Genomic DNA, 16,489 nt, shown 5'->3' on the forward strand with positions numbered 1-16,489 from the left:
GAAGTGGGCACCAGTGGCAAATTAAGTAACCAGTAGCCGAAGTGTTTAGGAAGTGGGGCTGCTTCTTGAATTCTCTTGTCCTTGTGATGAGCAGCTGATGCTTAGGGTAACATCCTGGCTAGTTTCTCTGCCATGGTTTTTCTTTGCCTCGTAACTGTGGTGTGTGAAGCTGTGTGAGAACTGACTTCCCACGGAAACAGTTGACTTCACATGTTTCTTTGCATTCTTGCCCTGGGGCTGAGGGTCTTGTGACAAACCTCACAGCTAAACCACAGCCTCTAGAGCTGTCAGGGTCCAGTCAGCCTCCTGCCTTGAGATCTAAATGGGCTGTTGTTGAAAGCCACAAGATGTCGCCTCTCTGTGTGTGCAGGCAGGGGTTAAGCATTATGAATTTGCAATAGCCAGCCAGCTTTCCCATATAAGAGCACCGCACTCATTGGCTCTCTCTTTTACTGAGAAATCTATCTAGTCATTTCCTGTGCAAGCCCTTCTTCACTTTGCAAAAAGCTATACAGTTGAGTAAATAATAACAGTCAGCGGTTATTTCTTCTCACAGGCAGCCTGGATTCTCTCATGGACCACCACCAACCAGAAGTTCAATGCTGCACCATCAAAAGAATGCTAATATGAGCGTGGTCTTCTCTGCAGAAGAAGAGGGCTCTCACCCATGGATGTAAATAATTTGGGGTCTGCTTTCATGCTTATTAACACTTACTTGACTTGGTTTCTACGAAGAGATTATTTAACCTCTGAAGGATCGGTTGGGATCCCCCGTCAGATCAGTTCTTGGGTGGAGCTTGCAGCAACTTGGGGTAAGTGCTGTGCTCTTCCGCTTTTGACAGCAGGGCTTTTTTTGTGCTGCACTACTCAAAATGGCTTGGTAAAGTCGCAGAAGGAAACAACTCAGCTCTTGAGTAGAGAAGTGAAAGTTGAGCTGACAGAGTGAGCTGTCTGTTTCCTAGGAAAACACAAAGTGGATGTATATATTTCAGGGTCTTTTTTTTTCAAGAACCATCTTGCTCTTGCTTTTAAACCAGACATTCTGTCTGTAAAAGACTGACAATAAATAACTCTCTTGAGCGCTGTGGAGAAATGGAAACTGCAGCTGAGAAATGATTTGGGGGAAAGGAAGACAGAAAACCACAAGCAAACTATTATGGAAGTACAAATAGCCCTCTGAAGGATTGACGAATGTACCAGTAAGTGTTTTGGGGGAGAAAATAAGACTGAAACGGGATTGTAGGGTGTATGCTTGTGTGTACAGAGGAATGTTTGTCATTAGAGTACAGACTAAACTGAATGGCTGACTTATAACGGTTCGTCATGGAATCAGCCCTTGGATTTCTTGCTGTGAGCTGCATAAAGATGTTTTGTTGCTGTTTTCTGCCTAAAGCTAACTATGCTTCCCTGCATCCTAATCTAAGCCAGAATGCTTATGCTGTGTCCGTTTACCTCTTTGCTGGTATAGGCTATGGAGTCTGGCTGTAGTCCCAGCAAGGGAGATTTCTCTTCAGAGAAAATCTGTTAACCATTTGGAGGGAGTACATGCGAATAAGACGGAGTTATTAAGCTCTGGTTCAGGTTGGTAATTGTGGATGTTTCCTTGCTGCCTCACGAACTGTGTGAACATTCTGTCATATCCTGACTGCAGATAGCTTGAGTTGGGTGTGGATCTGAGATGTATCCAGATAAATATGAGGAGATGTTTCAAAAGGGTAAAAATGGAGTTCAGGCCATATTAGACGAGACAAGTGGGCTGGCTGGGTGCTCTGATGAATACTGAGGTGCTCTGTACAGCAGATCTGGGTCCAGTTTTGCTCTAGTGGGTGCTGAGCTTTGTTAAGGCTCCGAATGTCCATGCAGCACCTGTGGTGTGTATACTCCTGTGCTGTGGAGCTGAAAGTTCAAACCCACACTCACAGGGATAGCCAACACCACGAAGGTCTCTCACATTTTGCTCCAGGTTGCAGTGTAAAAATACATGAGAGGAACATAATTTGTGCATGTTTCCCCTGTCGAAATACTGCAGTTTATTACCAGCAGAAAACATGAACAAACTTAGTACTCTGTTGCAAAGAAAGCCTATGGTTAGTCTTATCTTTTTAGCCATTTGGTGACTGGCCTGCATTGGCTGCACTGAGACAAGAACAACGATCATGGTCTCCTAAAGATCCACTCTCCTTGCCTTTTATGTAAGGAACCTGTGCTGTTGCCAACAGGTGAGGTAATCTCACAAAGGGGGTTCAGATGTTCTGCAGATGAATAGCCTGTATTTCGGGTACTGCTTTTGGACTGCTACTTCAGGGGTACCCCGTTTAAGACCTTGATCCTTTACTCAAATACTCCCAATTGTGCAGAGTTTTACTGAATATCTCTCTCAAGAGACACGTAGTCAATTGTAGGAACACTGGATGTGGAAACATGGTTTTCTGTATGTCTGTGCCACACAGTACACATTCTAGGTTTGTGAACAAATTGTGTAAATTCTCCCACTCCCTTACAGGTTTAGTCTCCCTGTGGGGAACGTCTGGTGATCTGCAAGACCATCTCTGCTAGAAATGGATAACTTCACAAACGGGCAGCCAGGCCCGGGTCAGCGGAACAGGCTGATGGGATTGCTAGAAACAGATGACAGTATCCCTGAAGATAAACCTACATCGAGTAAAAAGGAAGAAAGATCAGGGCTACATGGAAAGAAAGGAGAGCCACAGCCCCTGGAGACACCTTATCAGAAGGAAAGCAGTGACTTCCCTCCTAAAGTCATGATTAATCTGAACTATCGGCCTGGACTTGTCAGCAAGTGAGTGACTATTGGTTATTTCACAAGGGTGGGATCCCTGTTGATCTGTACTGACCTGTGCTGATATAATACATCCTGCCCCTTGCCAATAAGCTTTACCAAAGTTGAAAGTAGAAATGCCAATTCAGGAATATTATGGGCGTCTTGTGGGAGGTAGTAAAAGGTAGAAGGGAACATATTAGCCTTTTCCCTCTGCACCTGGAAGGTAAGTGTATGGTGTGTGTTGTGTATTTGGGGTTTATCTGAACCAAATAGCACCAAGTAAGCCAAGTTGGGTGTAAGAGCAACTTAGCATGGAGCCCTATACAGCTGAATTGTTCTTGCTGAGGAGGGATATAAACTAGCTAGCTTATAGAGAGCTTCACACCCTGTGATGGGACTGATTCTGATCCTGTAGCTATCTTGAGCTTCTTTTTCTGTGCTCTGGATATGTTCCAGGGTTGCACATCAGACTGGATCTGGGACGAGCTCCAGCTGATGGAAACAGCAGTCACTTAAAAGCATTGTGGGAAATAACTGTCTCTATTTTTCCTTTAACTCAAAAATAAAATAGTTGTTTTTCTGTCAAACCCTTTTGCCTCCCTCCTTTCTTACACCAGCCCTCTAAAACTTGTTGCTTGTATTATGCTCTCCAGAATTTATTAACACTTTGCATTTCTCCTGCAGCCAGAAGGACCCCAATCGCTTTGACAGAGACAGGCTGTTCAGCGCAGTCTCCAGGGGCAGCCCCGAGGCACTGAACGGCTTACTTGAGTACTTGAGGAGGACCTCAAAATTTCTCACCAATTCTGAATACACAGGTAGATTCCTACTCAGTGCTTCATAAACTGGGTGAGCAGAGGTAGCACTTGTTAATGTACGAGTGGGAAGCAGGGCAATTTGCTCTTGTCTTTTTACTTTCTCCAGCTTTCTGTAAATTCTTTTACTCCCTTGATGTCCATCTGAGGTCGGAGAATGCCATTAATTGAATATTTCCTACATCTGTACTGCAGACTGAAAATACTGAGGCCCTTAAAGTAACTATTGTGTTTGCTCCTACAGTGACAGTTAAGTCCAGGGCACACTGAATCAGGTAATACAGGTGTGTGTGAAGCATGTCCATAAACTGTTTGCTTTTTTTTCCTGCTAGATGCAAAGACTGGGAAGACCTGCTTAATGAAAGCCCTGCTGAATTTAAAAAATGGAAAAAATGACACAATCCCACTGTTGCTGGAAATAGACCAAAAGACACAGAATCCCAGGCCACTCGTCAATGTGGCATGCTCTGACTGCTACTACAGAGGTAAGGTTTTGCTGATGCTGTGTCAGATGAGTCTCCCCATCAGGCAGGTGAGGTGTGCAGGTACAACAAAAAGAAAGGGAACTGGTGTTTATGTGCACTGCCATTCCAGAGTTCTGGTGCAATTACAGTAACAGCCTGCTCACCCTTTTTAAGATCTGATTTCTGGTTCTGGTACCGTCCTTTTCAGCCTTGAATTACACACTTCATTTCTACAAGTTTGTTTTTACTCTATCAAACAAAAATGATACATGTTTAATGAACCCACAAAAATGAGAGAATTTGCTTAAGAAATAGGAAAGCTTAGAATGCATTTCTAAAAGTGAAAAAGGAATACTGTATAGCTGTTAAAGAATGAGTTCTGCTTGCTAGGTTATCCTTTTAATAGCAGATATGCAACGTAGTCATGTACATGTATGGTTGTCTTTATCCTCCTCTCCTAGCTCTTTGGAATTTTAGTACCAGACAGGGGGAATTGTCTGGTTTTGCACTGAATTCCTGATAGTCTTGGGGCTTGTTTTCTAGCTCATTGTTCGCAGTGTGCTTTTCCAATAAAGTTGTTGAAAGTTATCAGTTGTCACCCACCCCCTGCCCAGCACTAAGACTGTAGGATTGCTGTGCAGAACATAAAGCAGCTGTGGAAACAGTGTTTTACTGAAGAGTCCTTTGCCTGTTCCCTTGGGTATTGGCAATGAGTTACAGGTTTTGCTTGTTTCCGTAGGCCAGACAGCACTCCATATTGCAATAGAGAAAAGGAGCCTGGACTTAGTGAAACTTCTGGTAGAGAATGGAGCTGACGTCCATGCCAGAGCCCATGGTGAATTCTTCAGGAAGAAAAAAGAGGGAGTTTGCTTTTATTTTGGTGAGTCAGTGTGGAACACATTCTTTTTTTTTTTTTTTTCTTTTTTTTTTTTTTAATGCCTTATTCAATGACACTAGTTCTAGCTGGGTTTGAATTACCATCTTCACTGTCCTGTAATCAAGGAGCTCTTCTCTTATTTGAATGGCTGGACTTCACAGACCAAGGTGTACAATGAGCACTTGACATAATTTTTGGTTTTATGTATTTAACCCCATCCAAGGGGCTTCACACAGAGACAAATGGAAGGTTAGTGCAGTCAAATTAAGTGTCTAGAAAAATGTTCCCAAAAATAAGGAGTAACTGTTTACTGTAGAATCCTTACTGAATCTAGAGACACTGGAAAATAATTTGTTCTGTGGTCCAGTGGTAAAACTGCAGGCTATATTTTCCCAGAATTGCTTTTTTATTGCTTAAAATTTGTTTTTTGTCATTCCTGCTTCCCCTCTAACTACTGTCCTAATCTCTTCAGGTGAACTTCCCCTCTCCTTGGCTGCTTGTACCAACCAGCTTGAGGTGGTGGAATATCTTCTAAACAACCCTCACCAAAAAGCCAGGATCCAGGAGCAAGACACACAGGGCAATACAGTCCTGCATGCCCTGGTGATGATTGCAGATGACACTGAGGAGAACACCAAGTTTGTGAGCACAGTATACGTTGAGATCTTGAAGGCAGGTGTGAAGCTTGACCCAACATGGAAACTGGAAGAGATAGTGAATTATGACGGATTAAATCCTCTACAGCTTGCTGCCAAGACAGGCAAAGTGGAGGTAAAGATGAGTAAAGGGAATTCCTGGGATTGCTGAGAAACAAGGGTGACTGCAGCATACATCCTCAGCCTAGCAGTGGGGTTGATGTAGAAGTATCTTGTACCCAACCTGTAGTAAAGCTGCTGATAGTGGCAGTGCCACAGGAGACACAAAAGAGGCCTCCTCCTGGCTGCCCCAGTTAGTGTCCTGCTGAGCCCCAGCTGGCTGCTGCTGCTGTGTCCCAGCCAAGGTAGCCGGTCTGGTCTGAAATTGGTTCTGCTCCTGGAAGAGCTGATACAACATGTAGTTATGTTGCCTGCTTTTAGCCAGTCTGGTGTTTGAATACAACAAAGTATACAATGCAGAAGGCAAGACATTGTTTGAAGGTGATTTGTGTATGCTTGGGTCAGTCTGTACCTTCCTCAAATACACGTTTTTCTGGTATGAGTCTGGTTTCTCTTCAGATCTTCAAACACATCATCCAACGAGAGATCAAAGACCCAGTGTACAGGCACCTGTCACGCAAGTTCACCGAATGGACGTATGGGCCCATCCACGTCTCCCTCTATGACTTGTCCTCTCTAGACAGCTTTGAGGAAAACTCTGTGCTGGAGATTCTGGCATACAGCAGTGACACACCAGTGAGTGCTTTTTACTAAAAGTTGAAGACAGCAATGTTTTTTCCTACCTTTTTATGTTGTTGTTTTTTAATCATGCAAATTTCAAGTTAATGCGATCTTTTATACGATCGTTTCTCTGGAAAATAAATGCATGGTGAAGTATTTGCATACATTACTGTTTGTAATTTGCTTAGAATGCCTTGGATAATCTATAAAATGAGAGGTGTTCTTGATCCTTTGGTTGTCCTACGCTGAGGTTTGTTCAAATACCATGGTGAAGCCAAGCAGAATTAAATTCCTATGGGATGGTTAATTTTTTTCATACTGAAAGGCCTGATTGAATAAACTCTTAGAGATTCCATAATTGCAGCCACTGAACTCTAACTCTGAAAAAGACAATCCTCTGGTGAATTTGCATTCCTCTTGACACATAGATACATTTATTGTTGTTGGTGGTGTTTTTCTGGTTTGATTTTTTTTTTCTTAATAGAATCGATACAAGATGGTGGTTTTGGAGCCACTGAACAAATTGCTTCAGCAAAAGTGGGAAACGTTTGCTTCCAAGAGATTCTACTTCAGTTTTATCTCATACTTGTCATTCATGATCATATTTACAGCCATTGCCTACTATCAGCCCTTACGGGTAAAGGTAAGCCCGGTGTTCTTTTATCTAGCAAGGCCTGAATGGATGGAGATGTGTTTTAAAAGGCTTGGGGTGGTTATCACCACTACTGCTGTCCGTCTTCAGTATTATTTTTTTCTTTTCTTTTCTTGCAGCCTTCATTTCCAGTGGAGTTCACAGCCGGAGGCTTCCTGTGGGTCTCTGGACTGATCATTATCTTGCTAGGAGGCATTTATCTAATTTTTGCTCAGGTATTGGCATCTCTCATCTAGTTGCACTGCATGAAAGGAAACACAAAACAAAACATTACTGACATAAAGGCAATGGATTTGGTTCTCCTGACATTAGGATGTGCGAGTGGGTGGCAGGAGAGAATCCTGCTCTGAGACACAGTATCAGTGTGATCTGGCAATGACAGGGTGGCATAAGCCAGGTTCCTGCACAAGAGGAAGAATAGGCTCACAACAGTAAATAATTAGGAGGGGGTTTTGTGATTTATGATACTAAAATGCATGCTTAGCATTTAGTGCTATTAATGCTTTTGATAAAGCTATAGAGCTGAGTTGTTAGCCCTTGTTTGTTCTCGATCTTTTATAAATTATGGCCTTGTTTTCATCTTGGAAGAGTGACTAGCTGAAATTTGGGATCTTGAAAATGAAAGCTTGAGGAGAAGCTTATGGAGCAAACCTCTCTCCTGTGCAATAGGCTATGCCAGGCAGCAATCAGCCTCGAACATGCTCTGTTGTTCTAATGAATGGCTACCATTGATTTTTCTCTCTTAGAGTCTGTACCTGCGGAGGAGACGCCAGTCCCTGAAGACTATGTGTTCTGACAGCTGTATTGAGATCTTGATGTATGTCTCTTGAGGTTTTTAGTGCAATGAAAGCACGGGTGAAATTGGTTCTCTGCTGTGTGCAGCTAAGTTGCCCTAACATTACTAGAGAGATGGTGAGCAGGAAAGATTGATTCTCTGCCACTGTCTCCTCTTTCCATCCCTACCCTGCTTGTTTTTCCTACCTGCTGCATCTTGTTGTAACCCTTTGTTGTAATGGACTTTGCTGGATAGGGTTTGTCTTTGGATTTGGTCAGAACATAGTAAAGGCCAGGTCTTCAATTATTTGACAGTTAAAAAAAATTACTTGCTGAAAAAGAACTCAAGTTTTTAATCACACAGCCTCTGTGGCTCAGATTTTGTCAAACGGGGATAATTTCTCATTTTCCTGAAGAGAAATGTTCAGACGCATGTGTTTGCATGTATATGTGCATGTATTCATACGTGAAAATGCTTTTGCATTTCATATTAGTTGCATTTGTTATAGCAAACAGTTAAGAGTTTCCACACAGTGAGATTAACCAGTTCATAACAAAACTGCAACAGCGTATGGGTTTGGTTATAACAGGATTTGCTTATATAAACTATGAGTCTGATTAGCTGTGACTTTATATGCTCCACGTAGCCTGGAAAAATGTGTTTGCTTTTCCCTGCATAACAGAACAGATCTGCAAGTGGGCCTTTTTGTTGAAGTAAGTCAGTTTGTCACTCATCATATTTCTCTCCAGCTTCATCCAGGCTTTCTCCTTGCTGTTGTCAGCAGTCCTGTACGGTGCAAGCTCAGAAAACTACGTGGCAGTGATGGTGTTCTCCCTGCTTTTGGGATGGGTGAACATGCTGTATTACACTCGGGGCTTTCAGCGCACCGGGATTTACAGTGTCATGATACAGAAGGTCAGTACTTGGAAGAAACTTAGTGTGAAAAACTTTTAGGTGTGGGGAACTAATAGAAGTCCTTCAATTATGTTTATTCTCTTAGGACCATGAAAACCATAATAGAATTGATGTATTGAGCCTGGAAATAAAGAAGTTGCAGAAGGAGATTAGATCGATTTCTTCAAGGAAGCGTAATGGTGGAAACCATTAGTTTGATTATCTTTAATTATAGCAAGTTAGAGCAGCTGATACCTGTTGGTCAGAAAGCAACTCAAAACTAACAGTCAAAGTCAGCATGAGTTCCCTGGAACTGTTATGCTTGGGCTGAGAAGTGTTTTCAGATCCATATGGGAGTCTGGGATTAGAAAGGCAAGGTAGAAATGAGGTGCCAGAGAAGGATTCTAATCACCACTTGTGTGAAACCCAATGGAAATAGAAAAGAAAGAGCCATGTGCGTTGAAGTGATTTGGAAACGGCCATACTGGGGAAATGACAGAATTATTTATTAGTTTCAAAGAGCCTATTCATACAAATATAGAAACAAATATGTTCTTGTCGTGCTCTCAGGTTAAGTTCTCAAAACTGTAACTTACATGAGGAAGTACCTTAACATGCACTAGTAGTTTCTTAAACTGGATAAAGGCATTTTCTGCTTGCTTTTTGTGTTGGCATTGTTACAGGGGTTTGTTTTATGACTTGTGAGAACAGGAGATACTCTTGGTGATTTCATGTGAGATAAAGAATGGCGTTTCCTTTTGATTTATTTCAGACTATCCTGAGAGATCTGCTGCGTTTCCTCTTGGTTTATATGATCTTCCTCTTTGGCTTTGCTGCAGGTAGCAACTTAAATCAACATCATGTTATAGGCTGGGCTGCAAGAAGTAATGTTTTTCTAAGGAGGATTCTTTCTTTTTTCTATTTTTCTCATAGCTCTGGTTACCCTGATGGGGGATGCTCCTGCACTGTCTCAGAACAAGTCTGTTGCTCAGATGGAGAATGCTGGAAGTCATGCTATGTATGGGGGGCTGCTCAGCGTCTCCCTGGAGCTCTTCAAGATCACCATTGGGATGGGTGACCTGGATTTCCAGGAACATGCCAGATTCAGATACTTCGTCATGCTTCTGCTGCTGCTTTTCGTGATCCTCACTTATGTTCTGTTGCTCAACATGCTGATTGCACTCATGAGTGAGACTGTCACTGACATTTCTGGTGATAGCAAAAGTGTCTGGAAGCTGCAGGTGAGAGACAGTGCTGCTCAGCAGTTATGTCATGGTCCCAACTCCTACTTGAGTCTCATAAAATCAGAGATGACAGCACCTTGTCCTGAACCTCAGTTGTAAAATTCTCTTTTTTATATAAATTTACACTCAGAGGATAAACCCTAACATCATTTTTAGGTGTATTTAAAGCTCATGCTGTTTGCTTGACTACTAGCCTGTTCAGATCCACATGCATAATTAACATGAGAGAATTGTATTTTTTTTTTTTGGTCTGATAATGTTAAGCTAAGGAACACTTTGGGATTGAGCTCCAAAGCGATTTTCCAAGTCAAAGTACTTGCTGATTCAGGAAAGTTTAATCAAAATGAGGCTCTGGGCTCTGTATGCCCTGTTTTCTCCCTGACATGGGTTTCTTCTTTCAGAGGGCTATTGCTATTCTGGAAATAGAGAAGGCCTGGTTGTGGCGCCAAGGTGGGAAGAGGAGATCTGGCTGCTTTATGTCAGTGGGCCTCAATAAGAAAGATGAAAGGTGGTGCTTCAGGTAAGCCAGATGTACCAGTACCCCTTGAACTCCAGCCTAGTGCTGGATTCCCCTGAACCACCCCAGTGAATGTCAGGGCTGACTTGGCAGAGGGACCCAATCACATGTTCCTGGGTGCATGGAAATTGGCTGGTGATTGCAGTGCTGGAAGTTCAAAGGCAAGTCACCAAGACGTGTGCTGCCTAACCTTCATCTGTGCAGGTGGTTCTGGTGGCAGGCTGTCTGCAACGAAGCTTTCTTCTCTGCTGCGAGTAAAGCTGTGGTGGGAGGTCTGGAGGCTGGTAGCCCCTTAGCTCAGGAGCATGCAACATGAGAGCAACACGAGGGGGCAGCACTCCTCCCCTCGCACGGGGGCTGGAAGTGCAGATAAACTTTTTTTCCACCCAGCAAAACAAGTGCTAGCACCGCTTCTGTAACTTGAGGGCATTATGTGCTGTGAAACGAGTATAGAAAGTGGAATTTAAGATGCTCCTTTGTATTAAGTATATTCCCTGGGAGGAACTGGAGTACCTTAAAACAAGCAAATTACATAGACCAGCATACCACGTGCAGGGAGATAGATACTGACCTCCCAGAGCTTAGACTACAGAAGATCTTTACTCAAGGAAAAGCTCCGTGGGTGCCATTGCTACACTAGGATTGTGTTGGCAGGAAGGAGCTGGGTTGGGATGCTGCAGGACAATGAGATCTGGGATGAAATGCTGTGTTCCATGCATCAGTGTCTGTTGCATTTTGTTTCTCCAGAGTAGAGGAAATTAAATGGACAAATTGGGCAAAGGAGGTGGGAGTTCTTAAGGAGGACCCTGGAAACACCAGTGACTCAGAAATAAATCCAGAAGGTAAATCAAATCATTAAGAAAGTTCTTCAGTATCCTTTTGGCTTCTTGCTCAGTGGCTATTCTTTGCATGTTATGTCTTCAGTAATACATTTTAGGCAGGCCAGCAAGAGCTTTTCTTCCCTTTGACTCAGATCAGCAGCCAAAATGCATGTTGCTTTTTGTAAGAAAGGTAAAATGTAGGTCCGCTCATACCACAAGTGTTAAAAATCAAAGCTTTTACCACATAAGTCAGGGAACTAACACTGGCAACTTTGACAAATTCTGCCTTAGATCATTGTGTTTGCTTCCCTCCTTATACCTGGGAAGCAGCTCTCTGTGGACAGTTGTTAATTTCACTAGAAATATTTTACTCGGTGGTGGAACTTGGTCAGAATCTCTACTGGAGTTAAACACAGCCTCCTGCTCTTTCAGCAAAAGTTCTTCCTTGATGCTGGTATTCTAGGAATGGGGAGGTTACAGCGCTTAAAGTAATTTATCTGGTATATGTTGGATTTTCCCTAAACCTGCGCTCTTCTAAAAACTGGATCCCTTTGCCAGCTTCCTGCTGACAAAGGGCTGCTGTTTTTATGTCTCCTGCTATAGAGACAAGATCAAGGAAACAGGTGACACAGAAACAACTGAGATCAGCTGTTTCAGAGGAGCAGTCACTACTGCAGCCCCAGCTATCAGCAACTGAGATGATGCCTCTAGAGGGACAAACCAGAAATCTTTAGCGTCTTCAAAGGAGTAGTCTTCCTATAGCAGCTTGAAGAATTGAAGGCATTGCCAGTATTAAAGTGCATTTCACCGAAGACTGTGGTTCAGCCTGTGGCTTTAAGTGTTTTCAAGCACTTTAATTATGAATTTCCTCTGAAGAAGCCATTTTATCTCAACCTTCTCTGCCTGACACTTTCTTATTACTATGTTTAAAGGTGCAAGAGCAAGATCATAGTGGCAGTGGGGAGTGGCCTTTGGGAGGGCAGTGCTTTGTCAGCTGCATAGAAATAATGCTGTTTGCCATAAACAAGTGAAGGATGGAGTTGACCTGCCTAAGAACAGGTTGATTTTTTCTTTTGTCACAAGAGACTGCACTGAAGTGCTTTGGAATAAAAAGTATTTTAGAGGCATAAAGAGTTACCAACGATGTAGCTGGTTTCTGTGCAAAACACTACTGGTGTGAGATGTGAGTGGACAAATACTCTAGCTTCAGTCATCAAGAGCCACACTAAATCTTTGTCTTAATACCTACTAAAAGTCTTTGTCTTAGTGTCTGCAGAGCTGGGTGTTTAGACCACGTCTGAGTTCCTGTTTTATGGTATGGTAATGAAAGCATTTGCACGATGTGCACATCACTTAAAAACACAGAAGTGATGTGAATCTTCTGGAACTGTAACCTCATAAGGTGAATTTCTGAAACATGTGCCCTTAAGAGATTGCTTTGTCTTTGCAGAAAACAGCAGTAGAATTCTGCACATCACTTCTGAGAGAGAGGGGGGCCAAAATGTTTCATGTGGTTAACATTTCCTGTCAGTCTTAGTGGGTTTCTTACCTTGCTGTAAATGGCTACCAGAACTTAATTGTTTCCTACCACTTCATGGTGGGAAACATCTTAAACTCTGAAGAGGAGTAAAAAAAATGAAACTGTCTCACTTCCAACCTATATTTAAAAATAATGTAGTATTTCTGTAAACTATCAGTATTGCAAGTTTACTTAATTGAAAGTGTTCATCCTTGAATGTATTCTCAGAGCCTCAGCCTCTTCCAAAAAGAAATAGAAGATGTGATCAGTGTGGACTGTTAGGCATTACCAAATTCCTTGTTATATTTCACCCAGTATTGTGATGACCTCGCTGCCATGCAAATTAACTCTTGTTTTCCCTGCCTCATGCCACATCTGAAACTGTAACAGACTATGTTGCATTGGATGCATGCTTCGTAGAAGGAATGGGTAGTGACAAACCTGAAAACGCTGCAGACTACAAATGCTGGCAGCACCTTTCCTTCAGTAAGATAAACTAAGCAAGTCGAGATCTCCTGTCTCTCATTTCTTCTCTGAGCAAGCGAACCTGGGAGGTTTCTCTCTTGGAGACAACCATTTTAATCCTGTTGCTTACTTACACCTACATGACTGGCAGCAAAAGCATTGCTTTTACAATTTATTCCCTGTCACTTCAAACAGATTCTTCCCCTGTGCTGGGCAATTCCCTCTGCAGCTTCCCTCTGTTGGGTATCTGAATTGTAACGAACATTTCTCACTCCAGCTTCTGCTGTCTTCTTGCTTTGTAAAACCTTCAGCTGCTTTTTCCATCTATGGCTTTGTCCTAAGTGTTCCCAAGATTTGGCAAGGTGCTCATATTGCACAAAAGGATCATCTGACATGGTAATCTATTGCTGTGCATGGTGCTTTGCTGTAGTAGGGACACTTTGAGATTCTCAAGAAATGCAGAATCAGATATGCCATCTGTGCTTGGAGTCTTAATACAACAAAAGAGAAATTGGGTTTGTCAGCAGTGGCTTTGGTAGCTGTGGACTGTGACAGCTTGCTTTCAAGATCACCTGCTTCTTCAAATTTTCCTTGGACCTGCTTCTTTTTAAATCACTTTCTTAAGCTTACTAATATTTTGATCTGCATCAAAAAAATAATAAAAAAATCCTATAATTTGAGTGCTTACTGTGAAACAGGCCCTTGCTATTCCTTGTGTTTCACAGTCACGCACAGAACACCAGTCCCAGCCCTCTGAAGCTCACACATGAAGGAAGATGAACAGTAGACAGGGACAGGCAGGTGCAACAAACAACTACATCAAATTGATCAGAAGGTTTAGCAATGCCCAGACTGTTGTACAGTTATTTGTGTTCATGGAAAAAAAGATTTTTGAGGAGTTCCCTTTCTGCAGTGGGGTCCTCCTATAAAGCTGAGGTGAGTCAGTACTATTGAGATCAACATCAGTAACCTCCTAGGTTTTTTGTATCCTCAGTCAATGCACAAGGCTTTTCTTTGGTTTCACCATCTAAGCCACTTCCCATTTTGGTCACGTAACAAACAGGTAGGCTGTCTGGGGTTTACTCTGCGGGACGTCTGCTGTTCCTTGGAAGAGGAAGGAATGACAAGCAACTTCATGGATCTGATGGCCCAACAAGATTCTGGGATCCACTCCTAAGAGATCATAATGTTTTGTCAAGAAACTCTTCAGTCCATTACACAAGAAATTATCAAATGGTGAAGTGTCCTTTCCCTTCTGCTTCTGGTATTTACCTACTCACCTACATGGAACCTGTCTTCAATCCATCCCTATGCTAACTGGGAGGCTTTGCAACATTCTCATTAAAAAAAAAAAAAAAAAAATTATCAAACCTATGTGAATGAATACCTGCAGTTTCTCTCCTCTCTCCTCTATGTATAAGCCATAAAGGCACTGAAAACCAAGCTATGCCACGGAGAAAAGACACCAGCAGCTCTCATTACCTTCCCTGCAGGGTTATGGATGCCCAAATCCTCCCGTGTGATTTGGTCTAAGTTGCCTGGTACAGTTGGGAGATGAATGCAAGACTGTATTGCTTCCAAACTACTTCTCAGTCACACTTTGCCAGGTCATTGCTTCCTGTGGCCTCTCTACCAAGCTTCAAACATCTCCCACTGCACAGTGATCCATCTCACTGCTTATCTGTGTAATTTTCTTAAAACAAGCTCCATGCCCAGTTTGTATGGTTCCTAACTCCCCATAAGGCTGTTTTCCTCAGGGGTAAGGTTTCAAGCAGTTTTTTCTTGTCACTCAAATGCTGTGCATGTTTTATCGTTGTTCCTTTCCCTGTTTTTTCAAAGCATGCTCTGAGGCTGCAGCCAGTATGAGGAGGTGTATGTATCTGTCTGGCTGATTCCTTCTCTCTTCATCTCTTCATGACCTGACGTGCAACTGAGCATACTTTCCATTGCCTCTGTAGCTGGCTAAAGGAGCCTTTACAATGTGACAAGCAAAAGGGCTAAGACAAAGAACAGATGCTTTATATATTGTCTCCATCAGCCACAAAGAGCTATTTCCAAAGCAAGGTGGCTGGCAGATTTCTCAGCTGGGCTGTTCTTGTTATTAGTAATCAGTTTTGTTCTTTGCTCTACTTTAAAAAATATCATTTGTTGCTCTGGGACTAAAAAAAAAATAAATAAATAAATTAGAAAAAAAAAAAAAAAAGACATTTTAAAGAAAACTATTCACTTTTGCCACCTCCTGGCTGCTTCAGCAGCAAAGCATCAGAAAGGTGTGACTGTGGCTACCTCATGGCTGGCACCTAACTGTTATTAAAATCGAAGTGCAAGGAGTGTTTTCTTTGCTTGTTTTGGTGTAATCTTTTTCAGTTTAGGTATGTGGAATATGGAATACTAATGGCCCTTCTGGACTGCGAGGCTCTGGTGGTTGTTGCATGTGTGTTAAACACAGTGAGTCCTTAAAGGAAGGGAGTTGGAGGTAGCTAGAAAAAGTACATATTGCACTATTTTCTAAGAATATTTGGAGAATTTACACTTTCTGAGCAAAGAGCACCATGTCTCTGGAATGGCTTTCTTCTCTTTCCTGGTCCAACCTTTGCAAAGGATTTTCTCTGCAGTAAACTCTTCTGATTGCTTAACTTTTACTATTTCTGTTTCACTAATGTGTATTTACTATTTATTACTTCACCAGTGAATAGCATTCACCATTGCACTTGCAATAACAACCCCCTGCATACAAATACTGCTTGCTGTGCAGTACCCTGATAGCATGAACTATCTGGGATTAATTTTGTGCTAGTCTGCTCCAAACTAGGGGCAACAATACAGAGAGATGAGGGATTAATAGAAGCCAAAGAAATGTTGGTACAGGGAGTAGAAATGTGCAGGATCCCTTAACATACCCTGGGCATCCTGCCACAAGGTGTCAATATTTCTGTTAATAATAATATATTAAATAAAAAGGGAACACCAGTGCTATGTGTGTGTGTGTGTGATGGGGGGAACTCAAACCTCTGCATTAAAAAATTACTATGATGAGGGGCATCTGAGAGCTGATATCTTTCTTAAATTGCTGCTGTGAGCTCACTCAAGTGGATCCGTCTGCAAATTTCTATTTTATGTGGCATGTCCACGTGGCAAGCACCAAAGGAGAAGGTGGACAGTACAAAAGCCCTAGAGGCTTTTCCAGATGTATCCTATCATGCTAGGTATACTAAGGGTGCTGATAGAGACAAATAGAAATGCTAAAAATTACCATGCAGTAACATAAGTTTGCCTTTCTGTAGCTAT

The 16,489-nt window shown here is 42.3% G+C and overlaps 2 protein-coding genes across 3 annotated transcripts in view; both read left to right on the forward strand.

Moving 5' to 3' along the window:
- Positions 1–829: 829 nt before the first annotated feature.
- On the forward strand, positions 830–16,476 carry LOC309886101 (transient receptor potential cation channel subfamily V member 2-like). Of its 2 annotated transcripts, none has more exons than XM_082776669.1 (17): positions 830–1,199; positions 1,469–1,581; positions 2,504–2,800; positions 3,467–3,600; positions 3,930–4,082; positions 4,801–4,941; positions 5,411–5,709; positions 6,153–6,329; positions 6,799–6,957; positions 7,086–7,181; positions 7,713–7,783; positions 8,491–8,656; positions 9,408–9,474; positions 9,569–9,876; positions 10,281–10,399; positions 11,144–11,238; positions 11,821–16,476. In XM_082776669.1, the coding sequence occupies exons 3-17, from the start codon at positions 2,559–2,561 to the stop codon at positions 11,949–11,951; spliced, it is 2,358 nt and encodes a 785-aa protein (XP_082632795.1). In that variant the 5' UTR covers positions 830–1,199; positions 1,469–1,581; positions 2,504–2,558; the 3' UTR covers positions 11,952–16,476. The 2 variants fall into 2 exon arrangements, with proteins under 2 accessions (XP_082632795.1, XP_082632796.1); XM_082776670.1 differs by having other exon boundaries at positions 11,776–11,962.
- The window catches only part of ITGAE (integrin subunit alpha E), a gene marked incomplete at its 5' end in the record, with an annotated part of 31,181 nt that continues 31,016 nt past the window's right edge, over positions 16,325–16,489 (forward strand). The window contains one exon of the mRNA XM_082776700.1: positions 16,325–16,390. Within this exon, the coding sequence (XP_082632826.1) occupies positions 16,325–16,390 (66 nt within the window). The remainder of the gene's footprint in view (positions 16,391–16,489) is intronic.

The sequence above is a fragment of the Aythya marila genome (genome assembly GCF_965140915.1).
Source record: "Aythya marila genome assembly, chromosome: 20".
Lineage (NCBI taxonomy): Eukaryota > Metazoa > Chordata > Aves > Anseriformes > Anatidae > Aythya > Aythya marila.

Coding starts and splice junctions, on each gene's coding strand:
- LOC309886101 (XM_082776669.1), top strand. CDS start 2,559: ATGGATAACTTCACAAACGGGCAGCCAGGCCCGGGTCAGCGGAACAGG. Junction 4,942..5,410: donor GGGAGTTTGCTTTTATTTTG/GTGAGTCAGTGT, acceptor TAATCTCTTCAG/GTGAACTTCCCCTCTCCTTG. Junction 5,710..6,152: donor CCAAGACAGGCAAAGTGGAG/GTAAAGATGAGT, acceptor GTTTCTCTTCAG/ATCTTCAAACACATCATCCA.